This window comes from Elephantulus edwardii, unplaced genomic scaffold, assembly GCF_000299155.1.
Source record: "Elephantulus edwardii isolate Elephantulus edwardi_28Jun2011 unplaced genomic scaffold, EleEdw1.0 scaffold00126, whole genome shotgun sequence".
In the NCBI taxonomy this organism is placed as follows: domain Eukaryota; kingdom Metazoa; phylum Chordata; class Mammalia; order Macroscelidea; family Macroscelididae; genus Elephantulus; species Elephantulus edwardii.
In genome coordinates this window covers 3,909,560-3,928,653 of record NW_006399876.1, presented here as the reverse complement: position 1 = coordinate 3,928,653, position 19,094 = coordinate 3,909,560, and the positions used below count along the sequence as shown (strand labels likewise).

Here is a 19,094-nt window from a genome sequence, read left to right as displayed (position 1 = left end):
CTCTGTCCACAGGACAGCCCGGCTCTGTGCACAGGGCAGCCCTCTCTGTCCGCAGAGCCTTGCTGAGTCAGTCACCTCCCCAGCAATGAGTCAGGTTTTCTTGGTTCTTCTCAATCTCTGAAGGAGGGCCCTGGAGGCACAGCAGCTGCCTGGTTGCTAAGGGAAAGGTTATCAGTTGAAATCAGCTGGGTAGCTCTTAACAACCGCTAAAGTTGCAGACTAGACGGAGAGCAGAGGGGGACAGCACCCTCCACCCCACGACGTCACCAGCTGAAACAGCAGCACCTGGCCAGGAGAGCTGGAGAGAAGACGGTCACTCACTTTCCATGAAATCAAAACCCAGCAGGTCAAGCTGGAAGACGAGGGTTGCGGCCCTCGGGTGCTGCACAGACGCTCCACACACTGTGGTCATGAGGCGCCGTCGAGAGCCAAACGGCGGCTTCACGACACAAGAGCATCTACTAAATCACTGCCTTCTGTGGCAGGGCGTGGGCAATGAATGGCCTGGCACACCATCTCCGTGACGGCTTTGTCGCACGGTCTTTAGAATCCTCAGTCCATGATGGTGAGGTCGCGAGGAAGGCACAGATGGGCAAAAGTCAGCTCCGTTGTTCACAGGGTCACTGTGAGTCACGGTCAACTAGACGGCACCCAACAGCGACACCTAGCTGGGGAGACCTAGGCTGATGCAAGGTGTTTCTGGACTGGGTAATTATCATCCGAGGTTAAGAAGACCAAGAAGGCCTTGTAGGGCGGCTGCTGTTCCCAGGGGTAACCGAGTGTCCCCTACCACTCACAGGGACCCCAGGGCAACATTCGGAGTCATCTGAGAACAGTTCTGCTCTCTCCTGCACCGACCCTACCATCTCTGCGTGATCAAGCCCACTGCTGCAATCACCGTCAGTCCATCACGTTAAGGGTCTTCCTTCCCTTTGTCGACCCTCCACCTTTGCCAGCATGATGTCTTTTTTCCACAGATGGCCGCTCCTGACAGCACATTCCAAGTATATGAGGTGGTTTCACCACCTTGGCCTCCAAAGAGCAGCCTCGGTGTCCTTCCTCCAGGACAGACTGATCTGCTCTTTCACTAGCCCTTGGGATACTCGGTGTTCTTCTCTGGCACCACAATTCAAAGATATCGTTCTTCTCCACTTTTCCTTATTCATTATCCAACCTTCAGATGCATACAAAGCAACCAATATGGCTTGGATCAAGTGCACCTTAGTCTTTAAGCTGACATCCTTGCTTGCTTTGTTTAAATGGAGTGAGACCATGCAAATAAATTACATAGAATTCTAACACGGGGATTGGTCCGTCCTGCCGTCCTGCCACTAGTCACATGAGCCACCCCAGAGGCAAAAGGGGACCATGTGTCATCATCAAGAGAGAAGAGCCAAGCATGCGGCAGGGCATCTGGGCCCGAGACCCCCGTCCTGGACCCTCCTTTGTCAGGAGACAGGGAGCTATGACGCAGGGGAGGCTGGGTGAGGTGAGAAGGCATGACGCAGGGCAGACAGAGCAGCAGATGAACAGAGGTGTCAGAGCCAGGAGACCGGCAGGGCACAGAGCGGGGGCTTCCTAGTCCAAGGTGCAAGGAAGCCGAGTGCCAAGGACCCTGGGCTTGCCGGCACAGTGTCTCCGGGGCTTCATCGGAACTCCAGGTTTGTTAGAGCGTCACGGGATGATGAGAACAGCCCAGGCTCAGGTCTGTCGTCCACAGGGTCACTATGAGTCGTGCTCAACTTGAAGGCACCTAACAACAACATCCAGGTTTGCTGGTCCAGAGAGTCAGAGCTCTCATTACCTCCCAGGCAAGCTTAGCCGAGAGGGGCACTTACACCAGCAGAGCTAAAGAGCTGTGTGATACATGTCAGAGGAGGGAGCTGAGGGCCAGGCAAGGCCTGCCCTGGGCACTGCTGAGGAGAGAGGCTGTCTTGTCCAGGGAACTAGCTCCAGCATTCTTCTCAACCCTCAACTGTGGCCAGTGACTTCTCCAACAGACCCATCCCTGTGAGCGCTGTGAGTTCTGTGTGGCCACTGCAAATTATCCAGGCCGGCAGGGAAGCAGAGGGTGGCATGGGAGGGACGGCCAGTGCCAGAGTTGACAGAGAAGGTGTGGAGCGTGGGGGCAGGTCACAGGAATTGCCCCTGGGTTGCTGGGGATGATTGTAATGCCCCGTAAAGTTGGAGGAAATGAGAAGACAGTCACCCGTCACCCCCATGCCTGCTTTGTTTCTACCGACAGCAGTGAAGAAGTGAAAACCAACCATGCTTATCACCTTGCTAATTCAACTCTTGCTGACTCCCTGCATGTCCCAGTGGGGCCTGTGCTGCAGAGGGCTTCCAGCGGCTGGCTTTTCAGAAGAGAACTGCCAGGCCATTCTCGCAAGGCTTTTCAGGGTGGACTTGAATCTCTCACCACGTAACTGTGACCAGGGACTCCACGTACACACGAGGCATTTGCTGAGTGTCTGCCAGGAGCAAGACGACTCCTCTGTCCCAGGGACTCACCTGACATGGCAATTTAAGCCCAAGGGATGAAAACCAGCACCCCAGGGCATGAACCCACCTACCTTCGTGTGCAGCTTGGCCAGCTGCTTCTCGTCGACATGGGAATGCTTGTACACCCGCTTCTTGTAGCGAAACTGGCACCAAAGGAGAGAAAGAGAGAGAGAAAAAGGGTAACTATTCCACATGGCAGCTGGGAGAAGAAAGAAGACCTGCCTTTTCTGGGGCTGTTTCCCTGAAGTCAGGGATGCAACTGCCAACTTTTCTGAATTCCTGGATGATCCATCAGGCTCAGCTTCCAGGATGGCAGAGCCAGGGACACGGAGGGGTGTCTGGCTGCATTTGCAGAAATCTGGCTAAAACACGGAAGAAGTGAGAGGACACGACAGGCAGGAGAGGATGCCTGCTTGTGTCCAGCATCCCTCCCCTGACCCCTCAGGGACTGCACTGGCTGCAGGAGGACCTGCCTGCCATTAACACGGGGCTTGTCCCCAGGAAGTTTCCACCACCAAGAACATTGCTTGGCCGATCACCGTTAGTATGTGTGGGATTAAAAGGCGCATCAGGGGCCGGGGTGGGGTCGCCCTCACACACTCCTGTCACCTCTCTGTCTGTGGACTGAAGAGCCCCTGTTCTCCCCCCAAACAGCCACCATCTCCTTTGAACTGAAAATTACAGTGTGTGAATCACAGAAAACACCCTGTACTGAGACATGAGGAAAGAGCTCACAGGAAAAGCCTCACGGCACAGCCTGCTGGGTGCCTTTCCCCCCACCAGACCCCCAAAGCCTGGGCCCTCCTCGCCCTGCCTCCTTCCCATGCCCTGTGTGGCTGGTACATGAAGATGCTCGCAGGGGGCCATTTGGATGAACACTTCTACCCAACAACCAACTGCCCTCCAGCCCAGCTCATGGTGACCCCATGCGTGTCCAAGCTCTGCTCCCTAGGGTTTCCAATGGCTGCTTTCTGGAGTCAGACCTTTAGACCTTTCTTCCTTGGTAACCTCTGTGATGTCTAGAAACTGCAACCTTCCAACAAGCAGCTGAACGAGTCAGCTTTCTGCACCATCAGGAATGGATGGCACACGGGAGTGACGCTGATTTCCAGACAAAGAGTCTGTTTGGGTCCATTCAGGCCCTAGGTGCCTGGGACCCTGCAGCAGACACAACTACATGCAGCCTCTATTCTTATCTGCAGCCTGGAGCCTGGAGAGGAAGGGGCATCCGTCCCAGCACGGCCTCTGGGTGGAATGTGGACGTATTGGCTCAGAAGTGGTGCTGGACAAAGGCTATCTATTTTCCTCTCCCCACCCCTTCCTTTGATACCTTCACACTTCAAGGATTTTAAACGGAAGTACAGGGGAAAAGAAAAAAGAAAAAGAACTTGCAGGGCAGTAGGTGAGCTGATTCTGAAATCCTGGAAGTCTAATCTGCTATCAGGTTTCGAAAAAGGTGGCCTTGTTCTCGTTTCTGCAACTCCACACAAAACCGCATTCAGCAGCGGGCGGGATTCCTGTCTGCACAGATCGAAACTCGGGTTTCTTTGTAAGTGTGGGACTCAGCCAGTGGGGAAACCAGGCTCGCTTAACAGCCTGGGGAGGTCCAGGGCCTCGTGCCCGCGGGAGCGTTCTGGGAGGGACATTGTCTTCCTGAGGGAACCCCAAGACAGGACCATGTCCACACGGGGGCTCCACTGAACCTCTTAAGTTCAGCTGAAAAGCCACATTCTGATGCGACAGCTGTCTTACTCTTGTTGTCGAGATAAGACCCCTCATCTTATCAGTCCACACCCTCTGCTGCCAGTCAGTACTGACTCCCGGACACCCAACAGGACAGATTAGGACACCCACAAGTTTTCCAAGGAGCCCTAGTGGTGTAGCATGTCATATGTGGGGCTGCTAAAGAAAAGGTCAGTTGTTCACATCCACTAGCTGCTCCATGATCTCTCCTGTCGACATTCACAGCCTCAGAACTCCACGGAGAGATGGCACAAGGCTAGACCAACCTGAGAGCAGTGGGTGTGGAACCCGGGGAAGCAGGATGCCACGGCTTTCCTCCATGGAGAGACGGGGGTGGTGGTGGGGGGTGGAAGTGCTAACTTTCTGAGAGGCAGTCAGGTGCTTTAGCCAGTATGTCACTCGTGTTTCCCTTAATTAATCATTCTCCCCCACAGACAACTGTGAAGGCAGACACACCCCAGGAACCTGTCAGCAGTGGGTCTTGCTAACATAATCCCGCTAGGGACTATAGGTTTGAGCCAACAATAGTGTATCGAGATTGGCTTATCACTATTGTTGTTGCTGATTGCCTTTGAGTAGAGCGACCTATGAACAAAAGGCCTGAAGTCCCTCTACAACTATCGACGTTTATCAAACTTCACAGAGTTTCTGGAGGCATGTTGTTTAGGAAGCGGATGCCACTCCTGCTTCCAAGGCTTATTATCACTAGACAGCAACAATGTATTGTTGGTTTATAACTTGTCACAAATGTGTTACAGGAATGTAAGAGAAATGGGGGGGGGCATGTGCAAATGGTGTACTTCTGTTTATTCTTTTTTTTCCCCTGGAAGTCTAAAATGGCTCTAACACACTCTCTCTCTCGCTCATTCTCTCTCTCTCTCGATGTTTATTTCTAGATCCATAAACATTTACAACTCACCTGGGCTCTGAAGCCCAAACTCCCTTCTTGCTCTACCCGCAACCTTGTTTCCTAAGTGACACCTCACTGAAATGACCCACAGCAAATGAGAACAGATCCAGGCCCACCTCAGCCCCTCCTGGCCAATCGTTTGGGGGATGGGTGGCCCAGGAGATGAATAAACAGAAGGGGTTCACTGCACCACTCTGCCTTCTGCCCCAGGCACTGCTCAGCGGGTGCACTGGCCAGTACTTGGGTGTCTCCAGGACTACAGCTCAGAGAGGCTGCAGCGCGCTCGCACCAGCACGCAGCCGAGGCTGTTCAGGCGCCTGGCTCCCGCTGCACCTGGTGAGCTTGAGGTTCACCATGAGGTCAGCAACCCACACCATCAGCACCCACCTGCCCTGAGCAAGTGTCCACAGGGGTCCCCGCAGCCCACTGGTCAGTGACCCTGACGCAGACCTGCCAATGACGTGGTATATCCTCGCGCCTGCCCTGTGTGGTCTCACCCTTTGGTGGTGCAAACAGTGAGGTGCTCATCTACGATCCACGAGGTAAAGGCACTCCACAGAAAGGGTGGGCGAGTTCCCACTTCCCAGTCCCCATTCACACCAGGCACAGCCTCAATGCCTCAGGTTCTTTTAAGAGGGGTCCTGGAGACACAGTGGTTTACGCATCTGGCTGCTAGCCAAAGTGTCAGTGGTTCTAACCCAGCAGCTGCTCCGTGGGAGAAGCATGAGGCAATCTGCTTCCAGAAAGTTCCCTCTGGGGCAGGCTCTGCTCTGTGCTGTTCTCAACCAGAGTCAGCTCTATAGCAGTGCGTCTGGGGCTTTGGTGAGACAGCAGTCCCTTCTAGCTGCGCGAGCAGAGAGAGAGAAGACATTCTGCTTCCATAAGGATTTACAGCTTTGGAAATCCCACGGGGCAGTTCTAAGGAGCTCTGCTGGCCTCGTGGTAAGAAGCTGGCTGCAACGCCGAAGGCGAGCAGTTCTAATCCACTAGCTGCTCTGTGAGTTACTGCCTCTGAAATCCCCTGGAGGCTCAGCTGCGGGTCGGTTCCGACTTGACGGCACACAACAACAACATGAGTGGGAGCCAACGAGATGGCAGTGGTGTTTGTGAGGCAGCCCCCGTCCCCGTGTGGTGTGGGGCTGGGCCCCCACCCTGCAGCGGGCACAGGAGGGCCGGGGGGCACGTCCCTGGCAGTGGTACCTCCAGCGAGGGCACGCCCTTGCCCGCGGGCTGCGGGTACTCCCGGAGCAGCCGCTCCTCGTCCAGGAACTTGCCGTCGCGCCCGTTGCTGGCCGGCTGGAAGAGGCCGTAGTTGAGCACGTCCTTCAGGCTCTGGTTAAGCGTGCACAGCACCCTCTGCTTGGCCACCCACACCGTCGCGTCCGGGTTGAAGCGGATGCACTTCTGCAGGGACCAAGAGAGAGGACGTGTTAGTGGACACAAAGCTGGCACTCGCGGCAGCCCACCTCCAGGGCCCTCGGACAAAGCTGGAGCCCGAGGAGGCCCAGCTCCGGGACAAAGATGGAGCCAAGAAAGCCTACTCTCAGGGGCAGTGGACACAATGCTGGAGCCCGAGGAAGCCCACTTCTAGCGGCGGACTTGCCAGTGGGGCTTCCCTCCTGTTCCAGTCATTTGCTGAGCACCTGATGGCGTCACCGTTCAGCACTGCTCGCTGCCGGGTGAAAGGGGCTTGGGAAATGAGAAAAGAGTAAATGGGTCTGGAGGCACTGCAGTGAGGCATCACCTTGCCAAATTCAGGGGGGTACAGGAGGAAAACGTGCAACGATGAATGAATGTGGGCGGATTAAATGGAAAGAATATGCTGTAAAAAATTCAACAGAACAGCAAGCACCAAATGCTGGCGAGGTTGTGGAGAAACTGGAACCCTTATTCCCTGCTGGTGGGAGTATAAAATGGTGCAACCACTGTGGAAGGTGGTATGGCGCTTTCTCAAAAAGTTGCAAATTGAAATACCATTTGACCCAGCAATTCCCCTACTGGGAATATACCCTAAAGAAACCATAACTGCCACCCAGGCAGATATACGCACACTCATGTTTATTGCAGCTTTGTTCACAATAGCAAAGAGCTGGAAACAACCTAAATGCCCATCAACAAATGAATGGATAGAGAAGCTCTGGTTTATTCACACAATGGAATTCCTACACTGCATTGAAAAACAAGGAACTCATGAAATACTATTCAAAATGGGTGGCCCTGGAGGACATGATGCTGAGTGAAATATCTCAGTCACGAAAGGACAAATATTGCATAGTGCCACTGTTGTAGAATGGGACTGACATCAGGGTTGGGGTGAGACTGAGAAAAATTGGATAAATTTTGTATACTGCATTATAGGAAACAGATGTGGGGGAGAGAACAGTTTAATAGCGACATATGATTAGGTATTATGGTTATGATAAGAGTCCAGAATGAAGGTTACATAGTGGAGTGCACTCAGGGTGGGGGATGGGGGCATTGTATATCAACAAAGGAATTTTTCTTTTACTTTTCAAAGAGCAGAGCGAACTGCGGGGGAGAGGTGGGGCAGGGAGAAAAATGTAACAACGAATGAGTGGAAATCCAAAATCTCTGTAAATGTTCACTAAAATTAATTAAAAAATTATATATATAAAAAGAATTTATAATAAAGATAAACTCAAAACTAAAAAAAGTACATATGTTGCATTAAAAAAATCATTACTTAAAAAAAAGAAGAAAAATTTATATGGACTAAATGGATTCTGGTCCAAATTAGGGGGGGAAAAAAAGAAAGAAAGCAAGATGAGTTTCCAGAGCAGTTTAGCCAGGTGGAGCGCCAGCAAAACTGAGAACATCCTCCAGAGGACAGGCGACACAGCAGCCACGGCAATGGACACGCCATGGACAGTGACTCCCACGGACATGGCCAAGGACCTGTGAAATTTTATTCTGTTACATGGCTACCAAGCCAAAGGTGGGTGACTCTAATCCGCAGCCCTCAGGCCCGTTTTTCATTGTTTTTGTTCCAACAGTCTTCTAGGTCGTATCACCCTGGTGTGTTGTGGTTGCTGTGAAGCTGAACACTGTGACACTGATGTGTCAGATGTGAGAATGGTTACCCATGGTGGATAGTGTTCGGTGGAGCTCCCCAGTTAAAACAAGCTTGGAAGCAGGAGTGGCATCCACTTCCATAGCAGCTCCTGGAAACCCTATGAACCTGGAGAAAGGATGAAAGTCACGCACACAAGTGTCCAGGACTTTCATTCATAGGGTCACTATGAGTCGTCTACGACTCGATGGCACTGAACAACAACACGTACATGGCTGCCTGAGTCAACAAGGCAGCACCTAACAACAACAGCAACAACAGGACCATCGAGGCCCAAGGCCTGACACGCACCAGCGTCTCACAGTCCCTGCTCACAGGACTGGGTGCACTGCATTGTTAGGTATCATCAAGTCCATCACACAACCAAAGACCCCCGTCCTGCTGTCCTCACAATCGCTGTGGTGTTTCCTCAGCCTCTTGGTGAAGCCAGTGCCAATCCCCCCCCCACCTCGCCCTGCCCCGGGGACTCCTCCGGGGACCGGTCCCTCCCAGGCCCGTCACCATTCTCGCTTCTCAGGAGCCCTGGCCACGCTTCCTGAACACAGACTCACTGCTTTCCCGGTGTCCACGCCTGTTAACAACAGCCCGACACCACAGCCCCAGCACGGCGGTTCTTCCTAACTCAGGACACTCGGGTTTGAGTTCAGCATACCTTAGTGCTCAGTGTGACCTCTTTGCTTTTTAACACTTTAAAGAGCTCAGCATTTCTGCTCTATGCAATATATGATTTGTTCTTCTGGTAATCAGTAAATAATACAGACTACAGCCTTTGTACAGAGTACATTTCATCACAAGATAACCGAAACCCTCAAAAATGGACAAAAAAAGTCACATGAGGATGCATGGAGAAAAGACTGACGTTATCTAAGAGTTCATTTTCCGTGGATGCACTTCAACGCCATGGAGATCAAAGGAAGCTTTGCATTGGTGAAGTCGCCTGCTAAGCAGTGCCCAAGAGCAAGGCTATTGGTTTAAAGGCTAAAGCGTGCTTGACTCAAGCCATGGTATTTTCAATTGCTCCACAGGCTATGTGAAAGTTGGACAGCGCCTAAGGAAGACCGATGAAGACCTGATGCTTCTGGATGGTGGTCTTGGCAAAAGTGTCAGCCAAGCCACGGGCTGCCAGAGGAACCTGCAAATCTTTGCTGGCTGAACTGTCCCCTCAGTGGTTCGCATGGTAAGACTTCATATTCTCTGAGCATGTTGTAGGGGGGCGTCCCCGGAAAAGAAAACCATGCCTGAAAAGGTGGAGGGTCAGAGAAGGACCCAGAGAAATGGATGGACACACTGAACTGGAGCCATGACCTTGAGCACGGTGGACTTGTGAGGGCTGTGTTGGGCCGGGCCAGGATCTGCAGTGTCAGTCACAGGGTCACTGTGAGTCCAAGCAGATGCACTGGCAGTAACAAAACCAGCAGCAATCACCCACTACCCGGGGAGAGCTGTCTTACCAGGAAGGTGCTTGACATCACCCACGTGCCTCTGTGCCCTGCCCCAGCAGCGCCGGACACCCCAACTCCCAGCAGGACCAAGGGCATGAGTTTCCCAAAGTTTGAAATGATGCTGTTGTTGCCAGCCTGGGGAACACTCTGGGAACAGATGCTTGTCCAGAGAGTGACATTCCTGACACGGGGACTGTCCTGTCTGGTAAACTCACTGGTGCAAGAGTCGACGGCATAGACCCTCCACCTACGCTGACCCTGGACTCAAAAAAGCTTCAGGAAACATCAGCATTGGCCCTTCCAAACAATAAAAGAAGGCAATTAGGGAAAAGGGTTGGCTGGAAAATCAAACCTGCAGCTGCCAGAGCTAATTTCTGGAAAAGTTAAACAGTGTCAACTGTGCCTGTAAACCAATCACAAACCCTTTCAAAGCTTAAAAGCAACACCAGGCATTGGAAGAGCTCCCTGGTCATGTTCCCAAGATCTTTCTGTGAGGCTAACCAAGAAGCTGGGAAAAGCAAAAACCCGGGCCAAATGGGCTTCTGTCCTCCGTTCCTAACCGTGCTGTTGAATTAAAACCCTAGGCTGCCAGGCACTCCCAGAGAAGGAGGAGGGATGAGTAGGTGGAGGCCCGGCCATGGCTGGGACGGTGACACTGCCGCAGGGTGCCATGAGGATGGAGGCCTGATGGATCTGTCAAACCTATGTACAAACTAATGGTACAAAACCCAGGAGAACCCTAAATGCTCGGAGGTGGCCTTGGGAGAGTAACAATGTATCACTGTTTATCCACTGTAACAATCACAGTGTCATCATTGTAAAATGTAAGAAGACAAGCTGGGTGCACGCAAGGGGGACTCAATACTCTCCAGCAAGAAGTCTAGCAGAGCAGCAATTGAGCATGCAGCCCCTAACCCCACCCGCCGCCCCACAGTTGAAAGAGTCAGCAGTCTGTCTGCTTCTGTAAGAATTTGGGGTCTTGGAAATCCCAACAGACCGTTCCACTTTGACCTACAGTGTATCTGAGTCAGAATCGACTCAACAGCGATGGATTTGGATTTCTGGAGTTTTGTTTGTATATTTTCAGTGTGATTTTTCTATAAATTTAATATTGCTCTCAAAAAGAAACCTGCTCACTGCTGTTGAAAAAAATTCTGACTCCCAGTCAGTGACCCCAAAGGACAAAGCGAATGCCCCCAGTGGGTCTCCAAGGCTGGAAAGTGTTACGGGGGCAGCCCACCCCGGCCTCCGCCTGAAACACTACAGCGGATGCCAATCGCCGAGTCTTAAATTAGCAGTCCAGCACTTAATCCATTGTGCCACTACAGTGGCTTCTCAAAGTCTATTAAATATACATTTATTTTTTTCAATTATTTGTGTGTGTGTGTGTGTGTGTGTGTGTATGTTTATATATTGTTGTTGTTGTTGTTAAGTGCTGTCGAGTCGTAGGCGACTCATAGCGACCCTATGAATGAAAGTCCTCAACACTTGTGTGACTTTCATTCTTTCTCCAGGTACATAGGATTTCCGGAGGCAAGCTATTTACGGAATTGGATGCCACTCCTGTTTCCAAGCTTGTTTTAATCAGGGAGCCCCACCCAACACTGTCTGCCATGGGTAACGATTATTGCATCTGACATGTCAGTGTCACAGCATTCAGCATCACAGCAACCACGAGTCACCGTTGTGGACACACCAGGGCTATACGACCTAGAAGAATGTTTGACCAAAAACAATGAAAAAACTAGCATTCCATACTTTCCTCTCTTCAAGACGCAAAAGGCCGCATCCAGTTGACATGAAGACTCCAAGACACTCGCCCTCACCCTGCAGGCGTGGCCGACATTTCAGTATTTTACCATTCCGGCATACCCAAATGCTGGCAAACCCTATATGTTTATATACAAGAGATTATTGTTCAGGTGAAACCCTAGTGGCACAATGGATTAAGCACTGGACTGCTAGCCCAGAGGTCAGCAATATGCATCCCCTGTTCTCTTCAGAGGTACATGCATGGTCTCTGCTCCTGGTGGGCATGTTGCTAGGAGAGGCTGCTCCTTGGGAAGGGACATCAAACTAAGAAAAGTGAAGGGAGAGATGGGTAATGAAATGGGCTGACACAGTGACTGCCACAGTGGGCTCTCAAGTGCCAGACTGTGAGGCTGGCCCAGGATAGGACAGGGCTCAGGTCTGTCGGTCACAGGGTCACTGAGTCATACTCGATTTGATGGCATCTATTAACAATAGCAATATATGTATATTTGGGACTCCAGAATTTGCTTTACCCTGGAAGGGCCTTTGGGGGGAAGGGGCCTGACTGAACTGCGACTGGGACCTATCACCAGCAGGGGTTGTGTGTGCTGTTGTCTCTGCCAGCCCTGAGACTGGCCTCCGGGTTGGGGAACGTGATCTCTCTTCCAAACAGGAGGCTGCTTTCCTGAGCACCTGCTATGGAAACCTGAGCTGATAAAATGTTCATCCTCGTGAAAAGCTGAGACCCCCAAGTGTGGCCTTCCCCCCTCCCCAGCTCCTCTCATGGCTGCAGGGCTGGCTACCACTCAGCTGTTCTGTTCAGGGCCACGGTCTGCAGTGGCCCTGCTGTCTCCATTCAGGGCAGAGTCAGAAGAGAAGCTGGAAATTCCATGCACCATGACGGGGCACATCCCAGGTGACAAGGAGGTGACACGGACGTGTTACGGACAAGGCGCCACTTCCTGCTTCAGGAATCTGTGTGGGCCTTTGGCTCCAACTACAGGGCAACCTCAGCCCCAGCTCATGTTCCCTCATACACCGAGCCAGGACAGCCCCCACTGTCCTGCCAACTGGACCCAGGTGAGAGCAGAGAGGACACTGGCTGCATCTACCTCCCAGGGGACTTGGGTGTGGCATTACTGGTGATCACATGACCGTGGCCAGTGCATCTCACACAGTGGGAGGGGCCAAGAGTGCTGTTCTGAGGTAAGCTGGTTCCAAAAGCCAAGGTGAAGCCTGACATCAGGGCATCTGTGGACTCCACCTACCTGGGAGACAGACCTTGGGAGACGCTACCAATGAATTTCCCTGTGAGGCCATCTGGAGGGGGGTCCCCTTCCTGAGTAACGGGTGTCCTCAGGAGAAGGAGGTGAGACACAAAGACAGACAAAGAGAGAAGGCTTTCCACGGAGTCAGAGTCTGGAGCGAAGCAGACACAGATGAGGGTACCTGGGCCACCAAAGGCTAAGTGGTAAAAAGGAAGGAAAAAATCACCCCTCACCTTCAGAGAGGTTGCCACCTGGTGCACATCCTGAAGTCAGATTCTGAACCTCTGGGACTGGGAGGCCTCTGAAGCCCCCACCTTGTGACACTGGTTACCCCAGCCTTGGAAGACAGCTGAGTCTTTACCATAAAGCCAACTCTAGGCGCCGCTCCTGGAAGAACCTGCTGGAAGCACCCCCTCGAGACATACTGAGAAGGAACCAGTCAGAAAGGGCTGCTGTACACGTAGACTGACCGTGGGAGCGGAACACCCCCAACCCCTGGCCTGAGCTCCAATCCCCTCCTACAGATCCTGAAGACCTGCCCCACTGGGCGGCCAAGGCTGTGAATCTCCACGGAAGTCGAATGCCACACCTTTCTATGGAAGAGCTCTGGGTGGGTTCACAGCATTGACCTTTGGTTAGCATTCAAGTGCTTAATCACTGAGCCACCAGAGCTCCCTCTTATAAACTCGGGCAAATTGATTAATCCAATGATTCCTGCTTCCTCCATTTAAAATGGGACCGTAAGATACAGCTCTATCGTGAGTGTTAGAAGGGAAATTACATGAAGAAGGCCCCCACCACCCCCATGCACCCTGGATACTCAGCGAACAGTAACATCACAATCATTCTCTGCCATGAGACAAGGGGTCGGCTGGCCAGCCCCCTGGGACCTCTCTCTGATGGACCCAGTGCTGCCAACCTGTTCACACCCACCTTCAGGACAGCACAGGGCACAGGCATTAAAGGACAGGTGGGGCAGCTCCCTCACTGACCAGCAGCCATGCACTGAGCAGCCCAGCCTCGCTCCAGGGCCAGTGCCTGACAGCGCCGTAACCAGGAAGTTTCTGTGAATGAAGGGATGGTGCGTGGTAGCCACACAGGCGGACTGAGCGCATGGAGTCCCAGGTCACTGCTGCAGCAGTGTGGGGGCTCCTTAGGAGACCCACCCCTGCAGGGTGTGTTTAACCTCGCACAGTCACCCAGGAATCACGAGGCCTGTGCAGGACTCAGAGTAAGGTGGGGGCTCCAGGCAGAGGATCCAGTGTCAGGACCCAAAGTCAGGAGAACCTAGCGTCAGGAGGCCCCAGGGTCAGGAGGACCCAGTGTCAGAAGGCCCCAGCATCAGGAGGACCCAGGCAGAGGACCCAGTGTCAGGACCCAAAGTCAGGAGGACCCCGCGTCAGGAGGCCCCAGGGTCAGGAGGACCCAGAATCAGGAGAAGCAGGCAGCACGGCTGCAGCCCTGTGAGTCCAGCAAGGATCAGGCTGAAGATGATTTCTGTCTATAATGACCTTTCCTCTTGCAGGTCACCTGTGATGCCCAATATAGTAACTCTCACCGCGGGAGCACTGTTACTTTATTCCTGTCTCCCTGCAGCTCTGTGAGATGGCTTTTCCACTACTGAGTACTAGCGATATTCTGAAAGTTGAAGGATTTGCTAGAAGAGAGAGACAGTGCAGGCGGGACTTCAAACACAGCCCAGAGCCCAGAGTCTCGGATGCCTGTGGCTTCCACGCAAAGCAGCAGCCTGTGCTCACATGCCCCGCTGTCTGTCGGCTGGGTAAGGTCCTATCTGGCATGAGGGCTGTGGGTGGAGAAGGGGAGATGCATGAGGCAGCCTGTCTTGGTTACCCAGGGCTGCTGTAACAGAAACACCTCAAGCAGGCGGCTTTGGCAATTAGAAGTTTCTCCTCTCACAGCTCTTTGTTGCTGTCAGGTGCCATCAACCTGGTTCCCACTCAGCGCCGGGCCATCCTCACAGTCACTGCGGCCTGGGCTCACTGTTGTCCAGCGTCCTCACAGCCACTGCTGTTGGGTGCAGTTGACTCGGGTATGACCCATGAACAAGAGACCTGAGCCCTGTCCCATCCTGTGCCGTCTTCATCATCTCTGACACACTCAAGCCCACTGCTGTAGTCACTGTGTCAATCCAGCTTGTTGGGGGGGGTCTTCCTCCCGTTCACTGACCCTCTATCTTTTGAAGCATGATGTCTTTTTCTAAGAAACAGCCTTTCCTAGTGACACGTCCAACGTATCAGGACTGGAGGATTATCACTTTTGCCTCCAAGGAGCACGCTGGCTGCATTTTTTCCAAGATGCATCTGTTCTCTTAGAAGTCCATAGGATATCTTCTTCTGTCATCCTTATTCACCATCCAGCTCTCACAAGCACAGCAAGTGATTGAAAGACCATAATCTGAATCAAATGCACCTTAGTCTTCAAGCTGACATCATTGCTCTTTTTTTAATGACTGTTTTTTAATCAAAACATTCACAAGCCTGACCTCATTCACCAAAACAAAACATACAACCAGAACACACACACACACACACACACACACACACACACACACAGGCCTTAGAAAAGGCCTATCAAGTATCTTGAAAGAACAGAGTTGGGTGGGCTTTTGGTGACATCATTGCTCTTAAAGGCAGGGCTTTCACTCTGTGCGGTCTTGAGGAAGGCCCTTACCTCTTCCGCATTAGCTTCCTGGACCTGTGGATATTTTCATGTATATTAGCATCTGTCTTCCTCCATCCCTACTTACTTGTTAAATCTCCTTTATAGCTGAGAAAAATTGACTGGACAGACAGCCTTACTGAGATGGGCTGAGGACAGGGCAGTGTGCAGAGCTGTTGTACAAAGGGTTGCTATGAGTCACAGGTGGCTCAATGACACATAACAACAACAACAACAAATCCTGCCTCATTAACATAAGCAGCAAAGCCCATCCACAAACGGGACTTTACAACACATATTTTAGGAGGACACAATTCAGTCTATAACGCGGTTCCTTGAAGAGGTTAGAGTCCAGTGGAGAGGGATAATAATGAAGAGGGTGGTGGTGGTGATTGGTGGTGATAAAGTGACACATTCATTGGCTTTTACCAGCCTTCCTCTGTATCTTTTCCATCTGTACCCTGAGCAAATCATTCAAGAAGCTGGACTCCATGAAGAAAAATGTGACATCAGGATCGGAGAAAGACTCCCATCAGAAACCTACATTATTCAGATGACAAGACCTTGCTGGCTATACGTAAAACACTTGCTGTAGAAGATCAAAGACTCCAGCCTTCGATGGGGATGACACCACAACCTCAAAAAGACAAAATTCCTCACCACCAGGTCGACAGGCAACATCATGACAGATGGAGAAAAGATGGAAACTGTCAACGACTTCGGCTTACTTGAATCCACAGTCAACACTGCTGGCACCAGAAGACACGTTGGAAGCACAAGGAACCATCACGAGGGACTTGTCGCAGGTAAGTGGACTGCTCACTGGTGCACCAGGGGTCAGCCAACCCATGCTAGGCAAAGAGCTTGTCTCGAGACCAGGACTGACCTGCATTAACGTGGGTGATTTAGCTAAAGAAGTCTGGTCACCGGCTAGCATGGAGTCTAGCAAAATGACTTCTCCCAAGCGCGTGTGGAAAGATGCAGATGACGCACCGATCCTGAAGGATGTGGGCATTACAGAATATGAGGCAAGCGTAATAAGTCAGATGTCGGAGTTTGCCTTCTGACATGTGACTAAATTCTAGACGATGCCAAAATGTATTCAAGCCATGCTAAGAAAGCAATGTTGATGCAGATGATTTGTGATTGGCAACCCAGCGTCGTGCCGACCAATCTTACACTTCTCCTCCTCTGAAAGATGTTTGGCTAGATCTTGCACAGAAAAGAAACCTAACTTCTTTGCCTTTGATCAAGCCATCTTCTAGTCCTAGATTTCCACCTGATAGGTACTGCTTAACTATTCCAAATTATAGGCTTAAGCCTTTACAGAGAAAGACATGTGATGTTGCAGGAAGAACAGCTCCAAGGCTAAGTGTTTTGGTTCCATTACTAGCAGACCTAGTGCACTCACACTAGCTACACCAGCCCCACCAACTATATCTGACCTCCAGTGTCCCTCACAGGACAACAATCTACAGTCCACATGCCCACTTCACAGTCCCCAGCTGTAAAAGCATCAATTCCAGCAACAATCAACAGTTCAGAATATTCTGATTCATCCATCATTAATTGGGTCCAAAAATATTATTTCCACTAGTAGAGCTCTGGTGGCCTAGTGGCAAGAAGCTGCACTGCACTCTGGAAGGCATGGGGTTCGAGGCCACCGGCAGCTCTGTGGGAGGATGGGCAATCTCCTCCCATGCGATTTAATGGCCTCTGAAACCCCGATGGAGGGTCAGCTATGGGTCAGTTCTGACCCTATGGTACACAACAACATACGGAATCATCAACATCAACAAAATGGTATCATCACAAAACACTGCCAATGAACCATCAAACGCACTGAAAATGTGGTACGACAATGATGATGGTGATGGTGAAGACGACTGTGATAATTTGTAATCTAACCTTGATACATGTAACATATGAGCTTGGTCTTGAATTAATCGTACTGAAATTAAGCATGCATGCTGGATATGATGTCTTGAAAAATTTTATTAGCCTTTGAGGAGTAAATAGAATTCTACTTTTCAACTGAGATGTTGGCTTTTTTTTATAATTTATTTCTTTTTCATTTCAATGAACATCTACAGAGATTTTGGAATTCCATTCATTCATTGTTGCACTTTTCTCCCCGCGAGATGTTGGATTTTTTTAAAAAAATAGAATTAGCTAAGGTTTTTCATCAGCCTTTAAATGAGAAAAATAAAGATGTCATTCATAAAAAGAAAGAAACAAAAGAAATCAGAAGATGTACTGCATTGGGAAAGTCTGCTGTCAGGGATCCCTCCAAAGTCCTGAAGAACAAAGATGTCGGTTTAGAGACTAAAAGCTGTCTGATTCAAGCCATGATCTTTTCAATCACTTACTATGCGTCTGAGAGTTGGAAATGATAAGGGTGATAGAAGAATCCATGTTTCTGAGCTGTGGTGTTGGAGAAGAGCACTGAATATTCCACGGATCGCCAAAAGAACTGTTAATCTTGGAGAAGCAGCCAGAGTGCTCCTTTGAGGCAAGGACTGTGAAACGTCGTCTCACAAACTTTGGCATGTTATTAGGAAAGGCTATTTTTTTTAAATGCTTCAATGGATAATCTATTTCCAACATTTCTTGCAAGTTCCTTTGGGAGGAACATCATGCTTGGAAAGGTGAGTGAAGAGAGGAAGACCCCCAATAGGACGGGCAGACCCTGCGGCTGCAGCAGTGGGTTCAGGTATCAGGGACGAGGAAGGCACAGGATAGGACGGGGTGCAGATCTGTTGTTTGTACTGTTGCTACGAGTCAGACTCAACCCAGTGGAGGTAACAGTAACTCCAGAGTGTACACTTACGCTCATCTGCCCACCTTCACCACAGTCATTTCCAGGTAAGTTAGCGAAACCTCAGAGACTCCAAGGAGCTACTCACGCTGAGAGAGTGGTGGAGGCTCACGCTGAACCTTGTCACCTCCTCCCAAGAGCACAAGGGCGGCCCATCTGGTTAAGTGCTTAACTACTCGCCAAAAGTGCTGTTCAAATCCACCGACAAGTGTCCTGGAAAACAGACCTGGAGGCCTGACTCCAAAGAATGAAAGCCCTGACCACCCATGGAGCAGGTCTGTCTGCACACGTGGGGTGCCGTGAGCCCAAACCCGCTCAGTGGCCGCTAACGAGCCCTCCCAGCGCCCACATCCTCACTGTGTGACTAACACATTCTATTCCTCTCCATGCGCATACATGCCACCCTCGGTGCAGACGAAATATAATTTCTACGAAGCTCCCTGAGAAAACCAGCAAGGAAATTTGTGCTGGGTCATTTGTGATCATTGGCAGTACTGTCCAAGGCTCATAATTTCCAATTCCTTGCAAATTTGTCTGAACACTGAGCCTTTACAATTAAAGGAGAGAATTTAACCCTCTACAAAGGGACACAATTTCAAAGACTCGAAGCCATTTTCCCCCCTAAAGAAATGAAGTCTAGTCTCTGAGGTATCATTACATCTTAAAAATAAACAAGACTTAGAACTCAGGGTCTAGGAGTACTGGGAGAAGATGTCCCCATGCAATGCTGTGGGTATTAAACACGGCTTCCACTTTCTGGGGGGAAGCGCACAAGGAGAGTTCTAAAACACCATGTTCTTTCATCTCATAATTGGGCTTTGGGGAGTATGAACGATAGCAAGCCCTCAGAAGAACAACAAAGCACACCGAACAAAGGCTTTTACCCAGG

The 19,094-nt window shown here is 51.0% G+C and overlaps 1 protein-coding gene and 1 pseudogene across 1 annotated transcript in view; one reads left to right on the top strand and one right to left on the bottom strand.

Moving 5' to 3' along the window:
• Positions 1–19,094, bottom strand: part of SHANK2 (SH3 and multiple ankyrin repeat domains 2) — a 617,206-nt gene that overhangs the window by 563,728 nt on the left and 34,384 nt on the right. The window contains exons 2-3 of the mRNA XM_006893221.1: positions 6,356–6,559; positions 2,574–2,645 (exon numbers count right to left, since the gene is read on the bottom strand). Coding sequence (XP_006893283.1) covers positions 2,574–2,645; positions 6,356–6,559 — 276 coding nt within the window. The remainder of the gene's footprint in view (positions 1–2,573; positions 2,646–6,355; positions 6,560–19,094) is intronic.
• On the top strand, positions 16,323–17,289 carry LOC102869216 (annotated as a pseudogene).